Here is a 23,451-nt window from a genome sequence, read left to right as displayed (position 1 = left end):
GTTCTGATCTTAGTAGTCCACTTATAAGGGACATGACAATAGCACAGACCAAAATATACGCTTATTCTGAAAAAGAACAAATAGGTCAGAGGAGTGAGGTTCTCTTTTTGCATCGCTGTCTCACTCAACATTAATTCTAATATTCCTCAAAGGCATGAGCCACATTTATCTTTACTGTTTCATCTGGCCGTCTACCTAATTGGAGTCTCCTTATTTTTGTTTGAGCAATAATGAGGATCAAGACTAGAAACATATAAGTTACAATCTGCACATTATTTATTGACCCGTTTCGGTAAATTTCAGCACGTACATCGTTTTTCAATACATCAGAGATCCACTCACTGAGGGAGAACATTATATGATATTAAAAAAAAGTGCTATTTTAAACTGTTATACATAATAAACTAAGTTATTTTAAGCAAGAATAAATAATTAAAAAAAGATAAGTTTTTAAACCAGCAAAAACTAAGGTGGCATGAGGAAAAGCCATGGATTTCTAATACTAATTACAAGACAGAAATTACTCCTCTTGGGTCTAAGCCAATAGCTTAACGGCAATGCAATGCCACGCCACACAAGCAAATTAAGTACTATCTTCAGTCCCACATCTCTTATGCAGTATCTATATGCCCTCATTTAAGTCCCAAGAGCTTACATAGGCGAAATTTCATCAAGAAGAGAGAAATGTGCCTCACAGAACTGCAAAGAACAGATGAACTGACTTGCCTCAGAGATAATTCTCCTGTTTTCTTCTGCTACTAACATTACCAAAATACGCTTGTAAGAAGGAAAAGAAGTGCATCTTACATGAAAATAAAAGGATGACTGTTAAGATGATGAAGTTTAATTATGTTGGCGGGTCAGTCTTTCTATAAATTAACTCTGAAAACAACAATGGCAAATTTGTATTTAGCCACATATTGCCTAGCCTAAGATCAAATTGCTCGATGCCATCCTGACATTCCCACTACTAAGAAATTAGTGATAATGCAGAATCTATATTGATGCATAACCACATTCATACCCCAGGTATTACTTAGAACCTGATTATTCCAGCTCATCACAAAACAAGAATTCTACAGTTTCATTTAGTAATGTGTTATTTTGGACTAGATGATGGCAGCTTGCCCACTGTTAAGTTTGTAGTTTTTGACTGACAGAAATAAGAACAAGCTTCTGAATTATTTTATTGAATGCTTATCACACAATCCTATTACTCTTACAGGGAACCATTAATGCTTGCCTATTTCCTTCCAACTCTAAACCAGCAACTTTACAGTTATTTTGTCATTTCTCATCATGGGAACATATGTGCATCCTTGCTTGGAAAATGATCAAGGCTTTCTGAGGGGAAAAACATTAGTATTTTATTCAGGCAAACATTCTGTATTTTGCTTACTAAATAAAGCAGATAAGACTTAAAATAACAACATACCATAGTGTAATTGTGAGCCACCTTGTGCAAGTCAGTGCAACCCTGCGCATCAGCGAAAGATCGGATTCCAAGGCAATTGGATGGGTGAAGCTGCTTCATTAAGAATTTACAGCATGCTTCTACAACCTGAGAGAGCTGAAGAAGACAAGCTGTAGACAACAGGCACTCAATGTTATCTTCTTTTAATTCAAGGCGACCTAGTAACATTAAAAAGTAGATCACAATTATGCTCTTAATCATTTGTTAAATTCCCTAAACCTCAGAGGCAACAGCATTATTTAGATTATAAGACAGAATGTAAGGCTTATCAAACACCATCCTCAGCAACAGATAACCAGTTTTCCAAAATTAGTAACTATAATGATGTAAGGAAAGGGAATCCTAATAAGATTCCTTTTTTGTCAGTCATGATACATTTAAAATATTCACATAATTTGTTAACCAACAGAATATAGTATTATTGGAGAAACTATATCCTACCAGGTCGCCTCAGGTAACAGCAATGATTACTTTTTATTTATTTATAAAGAATAAAATAATGTGAGTAATAATTTCTAATGAGCATTTGAAATCTAGTAATGGAATATGTAATGCTCACAGGAGGACAATTCATTAGATGAAATTCCCATTTTCATTCTAATTACCTGTATATGCATATTGAACCAGAGCCCATAATGCATTTGGCTCCACACCTTCCATCTTGATTTCTTCCTGTCTTGCTTCCCTTACATCATTAGTGAACATTGCTGCAAAGTAGTCCGAAACAGAGGACAGAACCAATCTGAGTACATCGTGCAGGAGAAAAGGAGAGACACAAAGAGAGAAAAAGAAAAAAAAAAAAAACAAACCAACTTAGTCAACCTGATGTTTGTTAATTTACGATTCATTACTTTGCCCTTTGAAGAAACACTCTACTGAAAAAAAAAAAAAACATTTTAAAATTGACAAACTGCGCCATGCTCTACTTCCCCTCTATGAATAATGAAGTACTGTTACTGAATCTACATTTGCTGCTGAAGTAAATGGATTACCCTTTCAAAGCTTAATGACTTTTAATAGCCAACACAGAAACAACACACAAAACCACATAAATTGGAAATGGAATATAAATATACATTACGGGGGGGGGAAAAAAAAAAAAAAAAAAAAAATCGGATTTACTTCCATTTATATCACATCAGTTACTTTTTTAAACATGAAAGAATAACTTACTAGTCCTTTTCAAAGCTCTTTTAAATGCTTTTACTCTTGGTGCACACATTCACATTTCATTTACTAATACTGATGACAGAACTAAGCACAGTAAACATGGAGACGGTACAGAGTAATTAATCTCTTTTGTGGGTATGCATTTAACCTTTTGTTAACAATTCTGCGTATTTTATGATACTAAGTAAACATGTTGCAGCTCAACAGACATTTCTTTGGAGTACTGAGAGTAAAACACTGAGTACCTATAGCAATGCCACTCCACCAAACGGGTAAGAATTTAGATGTCTCCGAATGTGTTCACAGGACAGGGTGAAAGAGAAAGGAAATCATGTGGAGCAGGAATATTCAACCCATAGTTCTGTTGTGTGAAACCTACCATAACTATTCATGAGGTCTGCTGGTCTCTTCCCTAAGAGACCTCCAGGAACAGCCTTGTGGGTTGGATCAATTTTTGTGTTGCAGCAGTTCGCTGTTGCCTTGCTCACAGGGAATTCAAATATAAATACACTTGCATATGTAGTAAGCTATACAAACAGCAAGCTCAAAAACCAAGCCTGCTGCAAAAAACGTGACACTGTCCATCTGCATACATTCAACGAATCTAATACTTCATGAAATTGCAGTTTATTCTGTGCTGAATTAAATCATTATATTGGCTTGTTAAGATGACAGAGGTTAGGAACCACAAAACAGAGTAAAATTAATTGAAAAGGTGAACACCAGTGCTTAGGAGTAAGTCTAAACCTGTATTAACAGGGAGGATTTACAAGTACATACACAAAGTCATGAACTACAAAGAACTCTTTCTAAGTTAATTAACTGCAAAGTAATAAATTGTTGACCGATTACAACTGCATTTTCTTACCATTGACCATTTGGTCAGGCCTTCAGATGAGTAATCTTTTTTTTCTCGTTGCTGAGGCAGCGGAGTTGTGTTAAGAGCATACAGGGAAAAGATTATTTTTATTTTAGCATCTTGTATGATTTAAGTGAAGTTTTGTAATGAGAAATAAAGTTCTGCTCTTTTAAAGAACATACTGTTCTTGAACAGTACTATAGGCTGGTCAGTCTCAACTCTACTCGGCAAGATCATAGAGCAGATCCTCCTGGAAACTATGCTAAGGCACATGGGAAACAAGGAGGTGATCGGTGACAGCCAACATGGCTTCACCAAGGGCAAGTCACGCCTGACAAATTTGGTCACCTTCTATGACAGCGTTACAGCAGTAGTGGATAAGGGAAGACCAACTGACATCATCTACCTGGACTTGAGCAAACCACTTGACAATGTTCTGCATGACATCCTTGTCTCTAAATTGGAGAGAGATGGATTTGACAGATAGACCACTCAGTGGATAAGGAATTGGCTGGATGGCTGCGCTCAAAGAGTTGCGGTCAATGGCTCCATGTACAAGTGAAAACCAGTTTCTCAGGGGTCAGTACTGGGACTGGTGCCATTTAACATCTTTGTTGGCGACATGGACAGCGCGATTGAGTGCACCCTCAGTAAGTTTGGTAACACCACCAAGCTGTGTTGAGCAGTCAATGTGCTGGAGGGAAGGGATGCCATCCAGAGGAACCAGTACAAGCTTGAGAGGTGGGCCTGTGCAAACCTCATGAAGTTCAACAAGGCTGAGTGCAAGGTCCTGCACGTGGGTCAGGGCAACCCCAAGCACAAATACAGGCTGGGTGGAGAATGGATTGAGAACAGCCCTGAAGAGGAGGACTTGGGGGTGTTGCTTGATGAGAAGCTCAACATGAGCTGGCAATGTGCGCTCGCAGCCCAGAAAGCCAACTGTATCCTGGGCTGCATCAAAAGAAGTGTGGCCAGCAGGTCAAGGGAAGTGATTATGCTCCTCTACTCTGCTCTGGTGAGACCCCATCCGGAGTACTGGATCAGGCTCTGGGGCCCCCAACATAAGAAGGACATGGACCTGTTGGAGCGAGTCCAGAGGAGGGCCATGAAGATGATCAGAGGGCTGGAGCACCTCTCCTATGAAGACAGGCTGAGACAGTTGGGGTTGTTCAGCCTGGAGAGGAGAAGCTCCAGGGAGACCTTATAGAGGCATTCCAGTACCTAAAGGGGGCCTACAGAAAAGGGGAGGGGGTCTTTGTCAGGGAGTGTAGTGATAGGACAAGGGGTAATGGTTTTAGACTGAAAGAGGGTAGATTTAGATTAGATATTACGAAGAAATTGTTTACTGTGAGGGTGGTGAGGCACTGGAACAGGTTGCCCAGAGAAGTTGTGGATGCCCCATCCCTGGAGGTGTTCAAGGCCAGGCTGGATGGGGCTTTGAGCAACCTGGTCTGGTGGGAGATGTCCCTGTCCATGGCGGGGGGGTTGGAACTAGGTGATCTTCAAGGTCCCTTCCAACCTAAACCATTCTATGATTCTATGAAAAGAAATTATTATAAATTCAAAATGCAATCAATTTACTATTTTTGCAAACTTGTGTTTGGATTCATGAGAAGGTATACATGCTTCACAGTGTTAAGTGCTTTCCAGAGAGTGACTTGCATATGCTGAAACAGAATGTGCAGCCCAGGAGTTGGTTAACACAAGTAATATGCCAAAGCATACATTACACTGATAACAATTTTGTAATAATTTTAGCCAAGAAGCATGGTCACAATGAAAAGCCTTAGAACAGGTATCCACACTTTTCTCTTAATTCAACTAATTTAGAAAAAAGTTCTTTCAAAGAAAGAATGGGGACTGAAAGATACAGTGACAATACATCAAGGTGACACTGATCTAGTGCGAAAGAAAACAAAGGCAGACTTTCAGCCAACTAGCCTTTTCTTGTCCTGTTTTCCCCACTAGTCAATAAAAATCAATTACTACTTTAGTCATGCCATTTGACACCCCCTTGTTCATTGATCTTTTAATCTTATAGCAAGTTACTGATTTTTAGTTCAACTTTTTTTTTGATTGTCTGAAATTAAACTGCATTCCCACATAGAGATTAAACAACACGAAGCAGCTGATACCTTTATATAACTGAAGAATCCATGGAGGACTTTCCCCATCCATAATTGACCTTTTTGCTAAAAGAGTTCTAGAAGAGCTAAGTGACAAGTATGATTTTTTGAAAGAAAAATCCGTGCAGTGACTACAAAAACTATACTTATATTCACAATCTCCTTGTTAGACACATCATGGCTCTGTTAGTGTTTAACATAAAGAGAATCTCTTTGTATTATTTATTAATGATAAATTTAACATATTCATCCATATCAAGAGTTCACTGGGAACTAATGATGCTACAAAATACCACCTTTCCTAAGTTTAGAAACTGAAGCAAGCTATGGTTTTGTATTCTTCGTAGTCTTTTTTGCCCTTTACAGTAATATTTCTTTCATAATTGACCCAATTAAAATGCCTATGAAATCAGTATATATTGACATTAGAGAGGCCTCTTAACAGTACCAAGAAAAAAAAAAAAACAACCAAGAAAAAGCCTTGAGAGTTGCCATTGTATTGTTTGACTGTGGATGTCAAACATGTTTACCTTTACTCTCCTTCTTACCTAATTACCAGCTACTGCCAAATACTCAATTCTGCATAAATAAGATTACAAGAAGTTGGCTACTGAATTACATGCAGTAGGTTGGCTGCTCTTTTTCAGTGCGCAGGAAAAACGTAGAGAAAAAGGAACACATGAATACCAGAATTTTTCATGTAGGAGACCATAAACTGCTTGGAACAATTAAATTCTCTTGGAAAAAAATCAACAGCTATGGGCTAAATACTGACAAAATGTGGGTGTTTCAGTATTTTCATTATTATATATTCAGTAAGAACCCTGTTCTTACAGAAGGTTCCAATACTATTGATGTCTTTAGTTTCTGTGGTTTGTACTGATCCAAAAATAGAAAGATCCACCATGACGGTTTAATTTAGTTTGAAGAGTTTTCTAATTTCACTGTTATTTACTGAGAGCCAGTAAAATATGTGTAAGCAGGGTGGCATGCCTGAATTAAATTGTACTTCTTGTTGGAATTGCCACCAGCTGCATCATCTAGACAGTCTTCTAGGTCTTCAAAGCAATTATTACGCAAAATGATGATAGCTGTCAAACCTGGCAATTTACAGGTTTAGTCTCTCCTAACCTGATTCACCTGACAGAATGAAGTGAAGCTTCTTAACATCTTAAAGATAAAAGAGACACTTGCTAGGCAACTCCTTGTTTATGGCTGTGTAACAGCTGAAGATAGTCCTAGGGAACTCACTTATAGCATTCACTGGAGTTGTAAAGGGTTTCTGGATAGTTCACGCATCCTGGTACGAAGCACCACATACACTGGTAGCTTCAGCTAGTTTCTATTCTTGATAGCAAAGCATGTCAGTCATAAAAAGAATATATGAAAGTGGTACTATCCCACACTACTAATAGATCTGTATTTATTTAAATTAAATGTGTTTAAAAGCAAGCAATACCTAAAAATACACGCAGTATGTTTATGTCAAAATTATTTCCAGTTATAGCTCTCTTCCAGGGAAATCAAACCTTTCAAAATTCATTTGTTGCTTCTGACACTGAAATGATGATTACAATAAACCCTTCAGTGAAATTTTTCAAAACCACCACACTTAGTAGCAATAGTACCTTTTTAACATAAAGCTATCACAGAACTGCTTTTTTATGTACTTTGACTTTTTAGAAAGACATCTTGTGTTAAACTCTTATAAACATGTAGCTAAAACAAACAAACAAAAAAAAAGGCCACAGTGAAAGATTTACAAACTAAGGTAATACAGACTATGAAAGAAATGAAATATTATTAACTTGTATGGAAAAGAAGTACAAAGATAAATAAGCCTCAAGATAAAAAAATGTCTGCAAGCCAGGATTTGTGCTCTTCCAAACAAGCCTCGTAACACCCTGGAGTACATAAGCTTCCATTTGCCTTTTTTTCCTTCAGTCCTATGTCTTTTGTATTTCCATCTTTCAGTGTCAACAGGAAGAAAGAAAATGGCTCTGCACAGATTTTTCAGACTGCTGGTTCAAGGATGGAGAGCAGACTTTAAATCCCCTCTGGCCAGGAATGTACACATACCTCCCTTTTGTTTTGTGCACATTCTGATTAGCAGGTTATTACAAAACAAACTTTTATTATGGATTTAGCAGTTAGCTGAATGTAATTAATAGGAACGTAGTAACTTAGACACCTGAAATTGCAGTGGACACAGAAAAAGCACCTGATACGAATAAAAATTAAATTAATTAAATTTAATAAAAAGTCTGGCAAAATTTCTTGATGGAACTGCAGGCTAAGGGAGTGGAAATATAATGCATTTTTTCCTTGTGGAGAATTGCCTCCTTTCCTACTTGCTTCCTAATCTCCTAAATAAATTCTTAGCTATAATTTCAGCACATAATGAGAAGATAACCAGTCTTGGAATAACAATGCCATATTCAGAAAAATCATGACTACATGTGATAATTTTATTTGTAGTAGACTCATAGCCTGAATTCTTCTAATAGATGCAAACCAAAACCCTTCAGAATTTTACAGTAATGTATTACCTGTGCTTATTACTATTGCAGACACCGAAATCACTGCCCTTTTCTCTAAAAACATACATCACACACCTCAAAACATTCAAGTACCATCGAAAGTAGAAACTGAGAATTAAGAAAAACAATACAGAAACTGTTAAAAATATCAGGTTTGAAACAGGAAATCTGAAAACTCCTTTCTGTATGAGTGTGATTGATAATAATAATGAAAAATGTTCTTTTTTAGCAATTCTGTGTGACCACATATTAAGAAAAACCCCTTTATCTTTCTTAAGGAAAAAAAAAAGCTGTCCAGTGTAAGTGAACTTTTTATTTTCTTACACATCTTCGAATGCCAAGCCTTTAAGCTAATACCTATTTAATACATCTTTCATTGCTTATTAAGTCTTAAGATAAAATAATCACTAGTATTCTGAAATACACTGACTGTTCCATCCTGCAGTCAATACGAAAGAAGTCAGAAATTGGATGCAGGCAGTAAAAAATCCTACAGAATTTTTTTCTTATAACATAGGCTAGTACGTGTACATAAAGCCACTCTTCCTGAATTTCTAGAAAATTCTGAACCAAACTTAAGATTTCCATCTTTATCTTTCCCACAATGGAAAAGTTTAATTTTTAGTGAGGTACTTTGGACGTACTGAGATGAAGACTGCAGTTATTGCTATGTTTCTCTGTGAAAATAAAACAGTAAGAGAAAACTTACTGTGCAAAAGGCAAAGCTTCTTTCTAAGTTGTTCCAACACCATAAAGTGAACTAAGAACAATCATAAGCCTCCCACCTCCTGCTAAAAGCACAAGGTGTGCTTCTTTGGTCCTAACTTTCACGCATATTTAAAACAATATACCAACTACACCAAGATGTTTCTCCTCCTAAGAGGAGACCAGAGCAAATAACAGGTGCTAGCATACGCCTAATGCACTACTGAAATAGATACAGTAGCAGAAACTGGAGGAGCAAAGTCAGTTCTCTAAATAAATGAGACAGGTATGAACCACATCAAAGAACTTTATAGCATGTTGTCGTTCTATTTATCTTGTTGCAAAAAATATCTTCCAGTTCTTAGAAGACGTTGCAGCTTTCCCCTACACCCTTTCTACACTTTAACTATTACATAAACCATACTCCAGAACTGTATACTGTAAAGGTGCTACTTTGGCCACATAAGGAAGTTAAATTATTTCCTTATTATAAACACTATTTTTCCTGTTTACAGCACTCCAAAGCTCTTTGACTTCTAAATTACTTCAGCAGGCGCAAATCCACTAGGAGTGTGTGCATTCCCTGTTTTCATCTGATTTACTCTTTCCACAGGGACAATGCAGTTTTGCAACTAATTTGAAGAAACTGAAGGCCAATCTTAAGCAACTCTGTAGCCACAGGGAAAGCCAAATCATCTTGCTCACCCTGTTGTCTCTCCAATAAGGATTCATCATCATCCGCAGCTATTTGGCTGTGTTTGCAAAGGAATTCAGGTCAGGGGTTGGGTGGAGAACAGGACCAGCCATTTTAGCAGTAACTGCAGTAAGATTTGCTTAAATCAACTTGGAAAAATCAGGGAGAGTCTTGACTGTCTAAAAATGAAGTTTCATAAAATGAAGTCTCTGAGAGCAATAGCAAGTTACGGTGCCTCCCTGCTCCTCAAGTTGGCTCCCATCCCCATGCTATCATTCCCTCAATTGTATCAGCACAACAGTGTGGATGATACCTAAACAAAAGCAGAGATCTGGCTTTCTAAGAATAATACCAAACCATCAACCTCTCCCCATCTTTTTATTACTATTACAGTATTAAGCTGTAGTTTCACTGTGGGGGTAAGGAATGAGCAATGGATAACAGGAATGCCTTGAGCTGCTATTTCTGTTGTAGACCTAGTCTTATGAAACCACATCACAATTATACTTAGGTTCCTATTCAAACTATTAATATTGTGCATTAAATACTGTAACGTGCTTCAGTTATTCATACTTTTGTTCCACAATCTTTGCTATTTTCCTAGATTTTAAGTGGCATGCTACATGATCTGTTAATTAATTACGCAGATGACAGGTAGGGTAATGTTGGATCTAATTTAGCCCTCTAACACTTACTGTCAGTGTTCAGTAGTCTACTATGAAAATAGACTTCTGTCAAAGTAGACTACTATCAAAGACTCCTCTTACTATGGGAGCAAAAAACCTTTATACAGGCAGAAGACTGTCTTTATTGCTAATTATGACTCCAACAACTTAATTGTTAGTACAAAGAAAAAATTAAACCTAAGAAAAAATTTTACGTCATTCTATGGTACAGAAACCACTACTACTACTAATATTCTAAGTGTGCATTTGGGACTTTGGGGTTTTTAATTTTGTTATGCAAATATCTTACTATATGCTTGAAGACAAAAAGTAGAACATGAAAACATCACAATTGTTTTGGTACTACATCACAAACAACAAACAAATTAACTTTCGGTTTCCAAATAAATGTTAAAAAACATAAGCATGTCTACAGTATTCTAAATCATTCAGGATGTTCTGGCCTTTTTTTAAACAAAACACAGGACACACTTTGAAGGTGCATTTGTAAAGGAATATGAAGTTGATTCAAATTATAATAAACTTACCTGTGAGCTGGAATTCTACGCTCACCAGCAACTAACACCACATCACACAGCTGTTTGTGTCTAAGATAATTCTCCATCTTCTTAAAAGTTTGTTCAGCGTGGTTGAGAGCCTGAAAAAATTCATCTGAGGTACAGGGCTCCATAGCTTGACAAGATGATAAGGTATGACTACTGTTGGAGGTTCTGCTGAAGACAATAATGGAAGTCTTATTTCACACAATATTAAGGTGCAGCAATTTTATCTACAGATGATAAAAGTAATGTGATTTTAAAACTGATGTACGTGATTTGTTTTACTATATATTCCCCTGCTATTTTATTTCTCTTCATAGTCATACTTTCTCTCTTCCTCCAAACCTAATCTAAACATTTGTGAAAAAGGTATGATCATTTAATGTTGTACTCTTCGACTAACAGACACACAAAGGTCAGTCCAGTAATCGTATCTATAGTGTTGTCGGATGGTTAAGGAAGAACAGACATTTATCAAGACCCTGCAAACTGAAAAAGCAATGGAAGGATGCAATAAGGAATCAAACCTCTCCCTGCCCTGTATGTTAGTCTTACTTCATACGTATGTTGAAGTCTTGCTTCACACTTAGCCTAAAGTGGCTGGAACAAAATTCAGCATATATGGAGCTAGTAAAAGAGTGTGAGCATGCAGGGGAAAAAAAAACATCAAGAAACACACCAATATACCACCACTCCTTCTACATGAAACCTTGTGTGTCTGAAATGAGATCTAGCACAATAGAGGCCAACCCAAGGGAAAAACAAGGGTGGATGGGGAGAAAAATTATGTCTGTCCATACACACAGCAGCTTGGGAGAAAAGAGGAACAGAGAAGAGGTAAGAGGAATGCATAGGTCTAGGATATAAAGGAGATGAATCCTAATTATGCACACTGAGGGAAGAACCTTCTCTTGTTCACAGTTCTTTAACTGACTGGTACATACTTCACAACACAGGCAACTTAAAAACACTGAACAAGATCTGCACCCAGACCCCTGCTTTTGTAAAGATGTCATGAGCTAAAGCAGCATGCTCGGGGCTAAATCCATCAGGAGACTTAGCTCAGTCTCCTTAGCCTGGGGTATTCATTCCAAGACAGAGATTCTCAAAATCAAAGTCTAAATTTTCAGCACAAAACATTAGCTAAAAAGGCCAAACAATTTGCCACTTAATTCAAACCTAAATCTAGTAATGGATCAGAAATAAGATACCTGCCTACTTACTTCCCTTGGAGGTTTTTATCTTAAATGTGCTCTCTGAAGCTGTGGCTAGCCATTTATTTAAGCTGTGTCAACTTCTCATCCCTCTGTGAGTCACTTGTTTTGCTCCAACGCTGGCCCTCTGACAAGCTGGAACAAATATTGGCCATGTGGGAAACTGAATCAAGGAACTCATATATGTGAAAAATGTAACCATGTAACCATAAAAAACCATTATGTTTTCAAAACTGGGTGGCATTCTCACAGTGAATGAGCAAGAAGTACTCAGGGAAAGCAACTCCTAAACCAGCAAACCCACAAAAACCCCAGAAGTGGAACGGACAGGGTGCTGATCAACAAGAAAATGGTTAGGAAATTCTTGTTCCCTATCACAATTTATCACATCATAATTTGTGTTGATACAGGTTGGGTTTTTTGGTTGAACCATATTTTAACTCAATTTAACCCCATTAATAATGATTTTTTAAAAAATACATCATGTGATAATAAAGCAGGGATTTTATTTACATTACAACCTCACAGTTATGCAGATAAAACTGAAGAAGCAACAACTTGTATGGAAAAGGAAAAAACTTTCTAAGCCAGCACTTTGCTGGACCGCACACTCACTACAGCTATTGCCACCCCCAAGAGTGCACACGCGTACATTCCGCACAAAAAACTCAGGGGCAGCCACCACTCTTGTTCAATAAGGAAAAATAATTGCAGTGGTGTCTGTTTTCCACTAACCACGATAAAGTACTTACTCAGGACACAGAGACAAGCTTAGTTCTTCCCCTCACCTGAAGAAGTTCAACCCTATACCTACCCTCTAGCCAGTAACCTACAAACCATTTTTCTATAAGGAAGGAAAAGGAGAAGGAAAGAAAGATTAAGCCTCAGTGGCCCACAAAGAGACCGTGACAAAGACAGTCTAATAGTTGAGGTACTTACAAAAAAGGAAAGATAGAGCTTTAAGGGGTATTTATGCCTATTACCAAATGACTGGTTATGAAAAATTCAAATCTCCCTCCTTCCCCAAAGTGTTTTACGAATCTGTTTCCCAGTTCAGTTTGTCACAGCCACGACAGCTTGGGAGAATACACAAGCAAGGAAAGAAGATAGGAAGGGAAGGACCTGCTTCTCCCTCTCCCAGCAGCAGTACTGAAACATCTTCCAGAATTCTTGGCCTACATCCCTTCCACCTAGAGACAGAGAGGGGAAACCTGGGTATCTAACCCTGACCTGTGAATCCCCGGCACAGACCAAACACCCAGCCGCAAGGTCCTGCAGCTCTGAGTATCAGGGCAGCTCTGCTCATATTTGAGTCAAGAGCCAAATCCAAATATCTTTAAGTATAGTATGAATTTCCCCTCCCACAGGCTAGAGGTTTTGCTACTTCTGCACACCTCACACATAAGAAAATTACATTAGAGACTGAGGCTGTCAGCGTACAAGATAAGCGTATCAAAGAACTCTTTCTGCCTATTCCTTTAAGATTAAGGTTTAAGATGGTATTTTTAACACATTAAGTGGAAATATTATTATGAGTATCTTCTAACATTAGTAGGTAGGGTTTCCTTTTTGAATTCTTAAACTTCAATCACACTTTTCTTGGTCTTTTTTTTCTTTCCCTATTTATGTCAAAAAGATTCTATCTAGCACCGACCAATTTTTATTATGTATGGTACAATTTCAGGACGATTGTAAAAATGTAAGTTACTCTAAGGACAAGGTCTTTCTTGTGCTAGCTACACATTGTACTACCCCGGCGACAAACATTCATAAACTAAAGATGCTAGCTTTCTTCAGCCTCTGTCTAATAAAGAATTTATGTAAGAACATGCCTTTTGAAATCAAAATTATGTATAAGCCATGCTATAACCCCATTCATTTTTAAAGGATTTTATTTCTTGAAGTAGGATGTTTGGAATTAAGAGCTCTGCCCAATACAACAGTTCATTGCAAAGCAATTAACTGGGTTAGTAAAGTGGTGAAGCAATAAAGATTTCATTATGACTAAGGAAAAAAAATCAAATACACATTTCAAAGTATTCATTTTGGAACAGAGAGAGGAAAAAAATCTGAAATTTGAAAGTAATTTTAAAATATTTTTTCTGAAAAATTGTGTAAAATTCTTTCTGAAAAAAATCTCTCTGAAAGTTACAAGTAAATTGACTCATAATTAAAACTGTTCTATTGTCACAATCAGTTCACCTAATTTAGCTGTAACTTCATCTGTACTTCTAAAAATAAAGGTCAACTCCTCCACAAGATAATATGAAATCCTACAAATCTGCAAAAATGTAGTTTTACTGCAAGATAAGAATGATGCAGTTAGATCATGGGAATGTAGTACAGATGCTGACCTTATATATATGTACCACCTTTTCTAATCTTTTGCAAGTAACAGCTTATTTACTTGCATGTAAAAGTGACATTTCTTTTGACAGGAGCAACATGTTGAAGTGCAGCTTGACTGGACAAAGGGGTCGGACAGCATTACAATGGGATTTCTATCTGCAAAATCTTGATGGAGAAAATACCCCAAATATACTGATACTATGTCTACTCAAACTGGCTGGTTCACAGAATGAACAAATAAAGTCTGTTTTTCGTAAGATGTCTCTGCTCTGTGTCCTTTTCCCACTCCATCCATCACCACCAGTCCAGCTCTTCTCCTTTGCCCCAGTTCCATCAGGCACTGGACAAGAGACAGCAAATAATGTGACTAATGGGAAGCTCCGCTGCGCAGCCAGCTTTTCCGCAGAAATATTCTGCCCTTTTTCCGTGAAGGCAAGAAGCTGGGTTTCTCTCCATTAACTAGCTGCCATTTGCGAGGAGTGACGTTATCTTTGAGATGTCTGCCAGCCCTTCCATTAAGATGGAAACGGGTTTTAAAGCTACCAGGGAAATGGCAGAGGTGATGTAGAACACAACTGCTTATGTTTGGTCCCTTTAGGAAACCAAACTAACAGCAAATGCTCTATCTATGCTATTGAAATTTGCAGGCATCACTATACACCAACCCAAATGGTTTTCATAGATACGCTGAAAACAGTGCAAAATGGGAACTGGAGCAAGAATAACTTGCTACATATGTTTCTCTAACACTAACCGGGTGCAAAGGAAAGCATTAGAAGTAGTAAACAAACACTGGCAAAACTGTAGAGATAGTAGTGAGGAGAAAAACATGTGGTTTTTCCTATGTTTCCAGTGAACTTTGTTTCTCAGAAAACAAAGTAACTGCCGCCAACATTTTAAATCTGAATTAATGCCTAAAAACATTACCTTTATAAATGACATGTAAATAAACATGAAATCAACAAACCAATATAGACATCTCAACGTATACAGATATTAAAAAAAGTATAATCACATTTTAAAGAAGTAAAATGTTCAAAATATTAGTTTTATTCACATTTCAAGAAGGTTCAAAATAATAAGAGAGGTTGAGAGACAAGTGATGAAAATGATTAAGTATGTGCAGGAAAATGGGTGCAACTGCCTTGTGTTTAGAGAAGACAATAAAAATAATGCCTCTGACTATAAATCACTATAAAATACATTAACACAAGAATAATGCCAAGGAAATCAAAAGCCAGTGTTTGACAGATCAAAGCAGAACTGCAATCATAAATGAAGCATATGGAATTTACTTTAGCAAACCACCAATCAGTTTCACTACTGTTCAAAACCAGTGAAGGCATTTATTCTGCTACTAGAACAGACAAATTTCCAGTAGCTAGACTTTCTAACTTAAAAAAAAAGTAAAATGCAGCCAAATGGTAAGCTAATTGTCTACTTCGAGACTGTTGTACTTTGGCAGGACAGGCCACTGAGCTGAAATGACAGATTCTCTCCGCCCCCACCATGGGTTTGTTACGCTATACTGCATAACAAACCCATGATCTCAAGGTACTTTTTTTTTTTTTTTGTAATAATATAATTAGAAGCTCTGTTGCAATTTCAAGTCATCTTTAGGCTAGGGTAGTCGATTGTTTAGGTCATACACATTAGTAAAGATAGTCTCTCTCCCCTTAGACAAATTAAGATACACATTAAGACATGTCTTTTGCATTTGCAAACAAATCTTAATCTTGCAACTTTTTCGTTGCATTAAGATGGCTTCCCACTTTGCAGTTTTTACATAGTGTTTCAAAGTAGTTTTAGAAATATTTTTCAATTTTGTTGTTTACGCTATCTCCAAGCTAGATGACATTTTATTATATACAGAGACCAGAACACAACTTACTAAAATAATAATATGCCAGCTTTTATGCCAGCTTCCATGATTTTATATGATGCTGTGTAAGGAGTAAAATATTTTCATCTTCAAACTTAGTAAGACAAGAACCTCAGCTGCAGAGAATGGAATTTGTTGAAAAGAAGGATGCTGAAAGTATTCTTGGAAAAAGCAAGCAATGGTAAAAATCAGGACACTCTTCCAAAGGCTGGGAAGAGCATAAATAAAAAGGAGGAAGCCATAGATGGTAACAATAAAGATTGCTAAAAAAATCATAGTGTATCATAATTTAAGATAAGAAAAGACAATGCAAAAAGGACAAAAGTGACTCAGGAGACACTAAAGAGTACATAAGGCTATACATGGCATGTGAACTTAAGGGCTAGTGATTTACTCTATGCTAGAGAAAAGAACTGTAACAATAGCCAGAAGTATGATCTTGTAACCAAAAGACACAGGTTCAAGCAAACACAAATATATCTGCATTAATGTTAACCTAACTGGCCTGAGTAACAACACACAAGAGAAGCTGGAGTGCAGACTCCAGTGCTACCTATACTAGCCCAACAAAGACACGTATACACAGCCTGCTAAACCAATACTACTGCATCTTCACTTGTTTCTAATTTTTAAAAGAAATAATGTAGGAATGTCTCATTGCAGCTAGATCTTTGATTATCGCACTGATGTTTCCCATCTTACTTCTAAGAGATGTCTTGGATTTAGAGCAGTGGATTCATATACCCACACAAATGTCACCAGTAACATAGATTCTGTCTGAAAAATATAACCACTTAACTACCTTAACAACCTCACAATACGCATACATTGCAGTGCGATCAAGAAGTAGTACAAAAACATACTCGACATAGTCTAAGCATGTGACAATCACTGCAAAAATATGATTGTCTTACATGGAAGCCCATTCCATCCAAATAAATAGCTGGAATCCCCTGTGGCTTTGCAAAGTCCATGCTGAAGCCTCTTCTTACCTTATCTTCATTACAATATCTACTGTTCAGGATTACTAGATTAAATTTGCCTTATATACGTTATATAATTGTGCTGCCCTAACTCTTTTCAAATGTGCATAGACATAGCGCAAGTGAAGATGTAATAGGCACAGAGGAAAATGAAAGAATTTCAGCAGTAGCATGGAAAAAAAATGAGAAGACTAGAGATTTTCCCCTGTAAAACAACTTGTCTTTCAACAACAGTGTTTCTTATTTTTGTCTAATTCATCCATATATCTAGCAAAAAATGCTCTTTTTATAGTTTTTCAGTTAATTTCAAGTATCATACTATACTACCGTGCCATAATTAAGGAATCTATCAACTGTCCTTATTTGTCAGTTTCCATTACTTTGTGATAGGAGATATACAGAAATACACCACATAATTGGGGGTCCTAAAGAACTTACAGCCTCAAAGATCAGTAAGACTGAGGTGAGAGAAAAGACGTATTAAAGGTTTCTGTAGATTGAAAACTATTGAGGTGGGCAGACTTGGATTTGCAGTTACAACATACTAACTCCAAGACTGTTCATACAGAGCAATACTGCAGAGTAGCTACCGTCCAGCACATTCGGACTTTGTCTTAAAATCAATTACAGACATCTTACTAAACTGCTCAAGGTTAGGACGCAACCGATGAATTCTGAAATATTGCTTGCATTTAGTGTTCAAATATAAATATACATTTTGTATTATATTTTAATACATTTCCATACTTAAATCTACAGTAAAGTAATTCCAGTATTTTAATGCATGCCTGGGTGAAATGAACCAAATACAATACTCCATACTAGATATGCTCTAAGTATTTTTCACTTGATATCCACTGTGCCTTCAAGAGCTGTGGACTGCTGCTAAAGCACCCACAAAAAGTTGAGAAAAACAAATCTATTGCTAATAGGCTTAAATTTGCTATACAAGAATCTGCACAGCTGCTGGAAATGTTAAGTGTACAAATGCAAAATGATGACCATCGCCTCAGGAATGTAGGAGAGTTAAACAGCAGCAATGGAGGAAATACAGGAGAGAAAAACACGCAAAAGAATTCAAACCTCACTGTCCCAGTAAACATTCAAGCTAATGCTGGTTACAAACAAGACATAGGAGTATGATGTGAACAGTGTTACAGCCAACTAGCTCTGATCCCTGAATCCAAATGATCTCTTTGCATCTCAGATGCAGCCTTTGTCAGAGATCCGGTACTAAACTTGGAATTTGCGTATCCCTTATGCCACCAAGCTCTATACGAATAACAAACTAATTCTACAGTGGCTCTCCTCTAAATGAATCATGTAATGATCTAAAGCTTTCATAATGACAAAGACGTGATGTAAATGCTTTTCTACACTGTGCTATATAACATGGCAAAGAGGAAGGACGGTTGATACACACAAAGCAGTAAAGCTGCTTCTGTCACTGCGTGCTTTTAGGGCTTGTAACTGGGCAGTAAGTTACAGAGGAACAAAGAAGTAAGGTAGCTGCACAGCTTCTACAAGAAGTTTTTAAAAAGGATTTTTTCATATACAGAATTTGTTTCTAATAGAGGTAAAAGAGTTTTCATATGGGGGGAAAAAAGCCCTTTGAAAATTACATAGATGAAGGTGTTGTTTTGTTTGTTTGTTTTTTCTCAAGTCAATAGAGAAGCTATATTTTAGACTAATAAAAAAAGGATCATTTAGTTAAGTTCTTCACATAAGAAAAATTCGAGCTGTTAGGCAGACTTATGTAGTCTGCCCAACAGCTTATACATTCTTAATAAAGGGATTGAACAAACCATGGTTTTAAGTACAATCTCCCCATGAGACTAGAGATACAGGGTAACAATATGGAGCAAGTTCTTAAATTACTGTTTGTTACATATTAAATTGTACCAAAACTGAACTCACATTTTATCTGAAGTATTTATTTTAAAGCATGAAAGTAAAACACTAGCAAGAATTACAAGAAAATAAAGGAATTAAAAATAACTCTAGATGCTACAGATGATTAAGCATATAATTAAAAACATTCAAATTAACTAAGTTCAAATCCTATATGCATTTCCTGTAGTATACAACTCCACCTGAAAAAAAAAACCAACCAAAAAACCCCCAATGCTATATATAATTTCTCACACCCCCTAAATAAGTATCTGCAGTTCTCCAATTCAACAGTTACAAATTAGTTTTGTCATATGTAAATTCTTCTCCTACAATTAAGAACGAATTTGTAGTAATTTCAATCTACAGATTTATCTCTTAAAATTGCATGTTTTTTCTACGCTTATTGCCTTGCTATGGTGAGAATGTCCTGTTTGGGGTAATGCTGCACACAAAAATTTCACATCGCAAGTAGATGTTGCTGAAATGGAAGGTGATGTTACACCTGTATCATGTATATTACCCAGTGACACAGCTATTTAAAAATTCGTACCTGAATATCACTTAAAACAGGACCTCTTTAGAGATACATTATTTATAGCTATACAGTTGTTGGAGCACAATGAGACTGCTGCTACGAAGCATCAGTATGCAGGATTTCCTTTCCCTGTAATTCTAGTACTTTTGCCATTCAACGATAAAAGCAAGTACAGTGTGTTGATCCCTGAGCATTTTTACCCTCCTTCCTTTCCTTTAACCTTTAAAGGTTATATAAACCATAAACAGTGTTTATATTATGGACCACTTTACCCTTGCACTAAATGAATTCTTCTCCTAGGGAATGCAAAACACTAAAACTGCTATAACTATATTGATCTGTCCTTAACAGGCTTTATTAAACAGTGTACCCTTTTAAATAGTCAACTTCGTGATGATACGGCATTTCAGAAAGTATAACTTACAAGCGAGAAAGCAAATATCATAAAATTTAATAGAAATGGTAAGCTAATTATTATGCACTACATGCACTATAAAACAGGAAAAACACTTTTAGTGAAGAATGGCTGACTTACGCAGTGAAATGAAATAAATGAATTAAACTGATACTTAATAAGAAAGATTATCAACTTGCCTAATTTACAATTGGGAAACACCTTTCATTTAAGAACAAATTTTAGTTTCATCTTTAGCATCAATATGTAAGAGATGAACACCAAAGAACCTTTACAGACACAATAAAACCATTTTTTCTTTTAAAGGTAGATACACAGTTTAAGACACGTGAACAGACAACTGCAATCACTTCAAAGCATGAATTGGCTGGCTTTCAACAGATTAATTTTTTTTCCCCCTTCAAGTTGCATATGCACAAGAAAAAAAAAAAAAAAATCTTTGTTTCATAGTCTAAGTATTTTTTACAGTTTTATCCCCCTCACCTATAGAAACATGTGGAAACACCAAATGTGTCACAAGAAGCTTACATTTTCATAGTTTTCTCCTAAATGGCATAGGACTAATTTTCAGCATAACTACACAATCAGTGTTACTTCAAAATAATTTAGAAAGCATCCTGTAACATTATCACATAGTGGACATTACCTAGTTCATAGCAGCATGCACTCAAGTATACTATTTAAAAAACAAGTGAGTGCATCCACATTTGCGCTTCATTTACCCACATTGACTAAAACTGCCTTTTAAAAAGGTCCTAGTAAACACATAGAACCCAGATTATAAATTATTTTCTGTTTCTGATACACTGCAGCTGCAAGGTTTCTGAAATATTTTAATCTGGAATAAAGGCTAGCCTATATGTACATACTATCTGTAAACATGACATGAAAACACATCGCTCAGAATAGGAAAGTAATAATTAACCTGCATGAACTGCTGTCCGATTCATTTTCTTCTTCACTTGCTCTATCATCTGTTTCTTGTCTGTCAAGCCAACGTGCACCTCCACAATCTTCTGCTGAGAATTCAAATCTAGCGATTTCTGAGGTGGACGCCATTGGCCACAGAGGTGAATTCTGGAAATCCTGTTGGCTGGACCTTCTGTACCCAACTGATGTTAAAGGTAGGTTACCCGAATCTAAAAACTTTGTGCCACCAGTTGTTACATTTTGTCCTCTATTCCAGAAGTCTCCGTGGTGGTTTTCAATTGCAGAATTGGGGGCTGACGCCTGATGACCAAACCACCTCCATCTGATTTTTAAAATCTGTTTCACGTCAAACTCTTTACGAGAACCAGACATCCTTAGTGAAAGCCAGTGATCGTCTAGGCAACAGGGTAAGAAGCAGCGCACATAAAAGAAGATTTGTGCACCCAACCAAGACAAGAGAAACACATGCTCTGCCTGTCTGTGGCAAGCAGATTTTTCTACAGAAGGAGGGGAGAAAGCATTGCATTCACATAAAAAAGGCTCTTTAACGCTATGTCATTTGAATATAAACAAAAGGCAAAAGACGGTGAAAAATCCCGAGATAAAAAGAGGACGTGAAACAATCACCTCAATCAGGGAAAATGCTAATCAGTTTACCCTAAAAGCTCCAAGGCTGTTTCTGTTGCTCTCCTCTGACCATTAGCTTTCAAAAACACCAAATAGTATTCATTAAAGCCCTTTCAAGAGCTGAATACCACCCCCTTTTCTTAAACCACAAATGACAGAGAACGTAATTCCTGTACTGCATCTTAGAATCTATGCTTCTTATTCTGTTAACTCTTGCTAATACAGAGGGGAAAAAAACCCGCAAAAAGCAACTTGAATTCTTCCTGAACTGGTAAAGAATAAATTTACAGGAAAGATTTAAAAGCAGTCCAAAGATAACTGATTATGCTGGGGAGAAACTGAACTGTAAATAATTCTTTTTCCCATTACAGGACATGCACTTACTTAAAAAGGACAAGAACAGCCTGGAAGGCTCAAGGGACTAGTACTGGGTTATAAAGCCTTTCATCTTGATGTGCTTTGATTCAAATCTAGGTCTGCAGTAACTGAAATTTTCTATCTGAAATGAGCTAATGGTTTCCGTTCACTTACACACCACCAAAAGTGAAAGCAAGAAAAAGCTAACTGGTCACTATCCAAGACACCAGAAACACCCCCTGCAAAGTAGACAACAAAAGACGACTTCTCAAAAGGCTTCTTTCTAATTATATACAATCAGCTGTTCCAAGACTAGGTTGAAAGTACTATGATGGAACAATGAAAAAGAGATGCATGCTTTTGAGACAGAATTCCCTCTAGATGGATATTTTAATACATTACATAAATTACCTAACAAAAGTTTTTACTTGAATGAGAAAGCCAAAAGGACAAAATACACAGTGACCAATTTACATTTCCTATGAAAAACAGCCAATTTCCTCTATGACATATGGAGCTAGTTAGGTATAAAATGCTGAGACTCATTCCAATCACATGCAAATAGTAATAACAATTTTAGAATAACAAAGAGGCATGGGATTTTATCAGTCCTTGATAAACAGATGTGCTTTTTCAATCTTCACATTTCAGTTAGTCTGTTCAACTTCCAAGATACGTATGCAACAAATTTGTAAGAATTGCTCCTTTTCTACCTACAGTTTTCATCAAAAGTAAAAATCACTATCTCTCAGATTAACATCATGAGCTACAAAATATGTGATCTTGTAATTAGGATGCCTGCAGTATCCTTTAAAACAGGTTATATGCAGAGTCCATATGAAAACTTAAATAGTGCCCAATTTTACCACCCTAAAAACAAACGCTCTGTTTCATACTCAATGCCAGGAGTAAATCATACTCTTTTCTTGGGAACCACAACGCCGAAAAGGGCTAGTTTTAACCTAGAAAGCTCACCTGTCATTGCTCAGAACACAGTTATTTATGAAAGTCCCTCTCACATATGCTAGCAAAACTCATTTCTATAGAAACAGCATTCCAGCTGTTCTCTACAAAGAGATGCTGCATTTCAGAACATCTACCTTGCCAATGTCCTCGCCTACCAGAACCTATACACCAAGGTCTTTGCAGCACATCCACGTAAATATACAAAGTTGTTACCATCGTTGAGGGGGATTTCATTTAAACAGAGACAAACAGCGAAATATTTAGGAAAGATAACGATTTAATATATAAGCATAAAAATTGTACGGATGTTTAACCAATATGATATGGCATGCAGACCCTACTCATCTTGTACACGTACAGCTAACTGTTAAAAGCTTAACTGCAGTGTTCAAACACCATCATTTGTGTAACTGCAAGTTGGGTGACACTACAGTACAGCTTAAGAAGTATTAACAAAACAGCATTTTTTTTATTTATCCTCTCTTTATGTGTTGTGTTGTGTCAGGT

The 23,451-nt window shown here is 36.7% G+C and overlaps 1 protein-coding gene across 2 annotated transcripts in view; it reads right to left on the bottom strand.

Moving 5' to 3' along the window:
- KLHL5 (kelch like family member 5) overlaps nucleotides 1–21,366 on the bottom strand; it is a gene marked incomplete at its 5' end in the record, with an annotated part of 45,812 nt that extends 24,446 nt beyond the window's left edge. Inside the window, 4 exons of one of the 2 annotated variants that reach the window (XM_082482954.1) lie at nucleotides 1,436–1,632; nucleotides 2,080–2,216; nucleotides 10,782–10,967; nucleotides 20,990–21,366. In XM_082482954.1, the coding sequence (XP_082339080.1) occupies nucleotides 1,436–1,632; nucleotides 2,080–2,216; nucleotides 10,782–10,967; nucleotides 20,990–21,366 (897 nt within the window). The remainder of the gene's footprint in view (nucleotides 1–1,435; nucleotides 1,633–2,079; nucleotides 2,217–10,781; nucleotides 10,968–20,989) is intronic. The other variant, XM_082482955.1, reaches the window with a different exon arrangement.
- Nucleotides 21,367–23,451: the final 2,085 nt, after the last annotated feature.

Source organism: Vanellus vanellus (assembly GCF_965231255.1).
Source record: "Vanellus vanellus genome assembly, chromosome: 4".
NCBI lineage: Eukaryota > Metazoa > Chordata > Aves > Charadriiformes > Charadriidae > Vanellus > Vanellus vanellus.
This window is presented reverse-complemented; position numbering and strand designations above follow the sequence as displayed.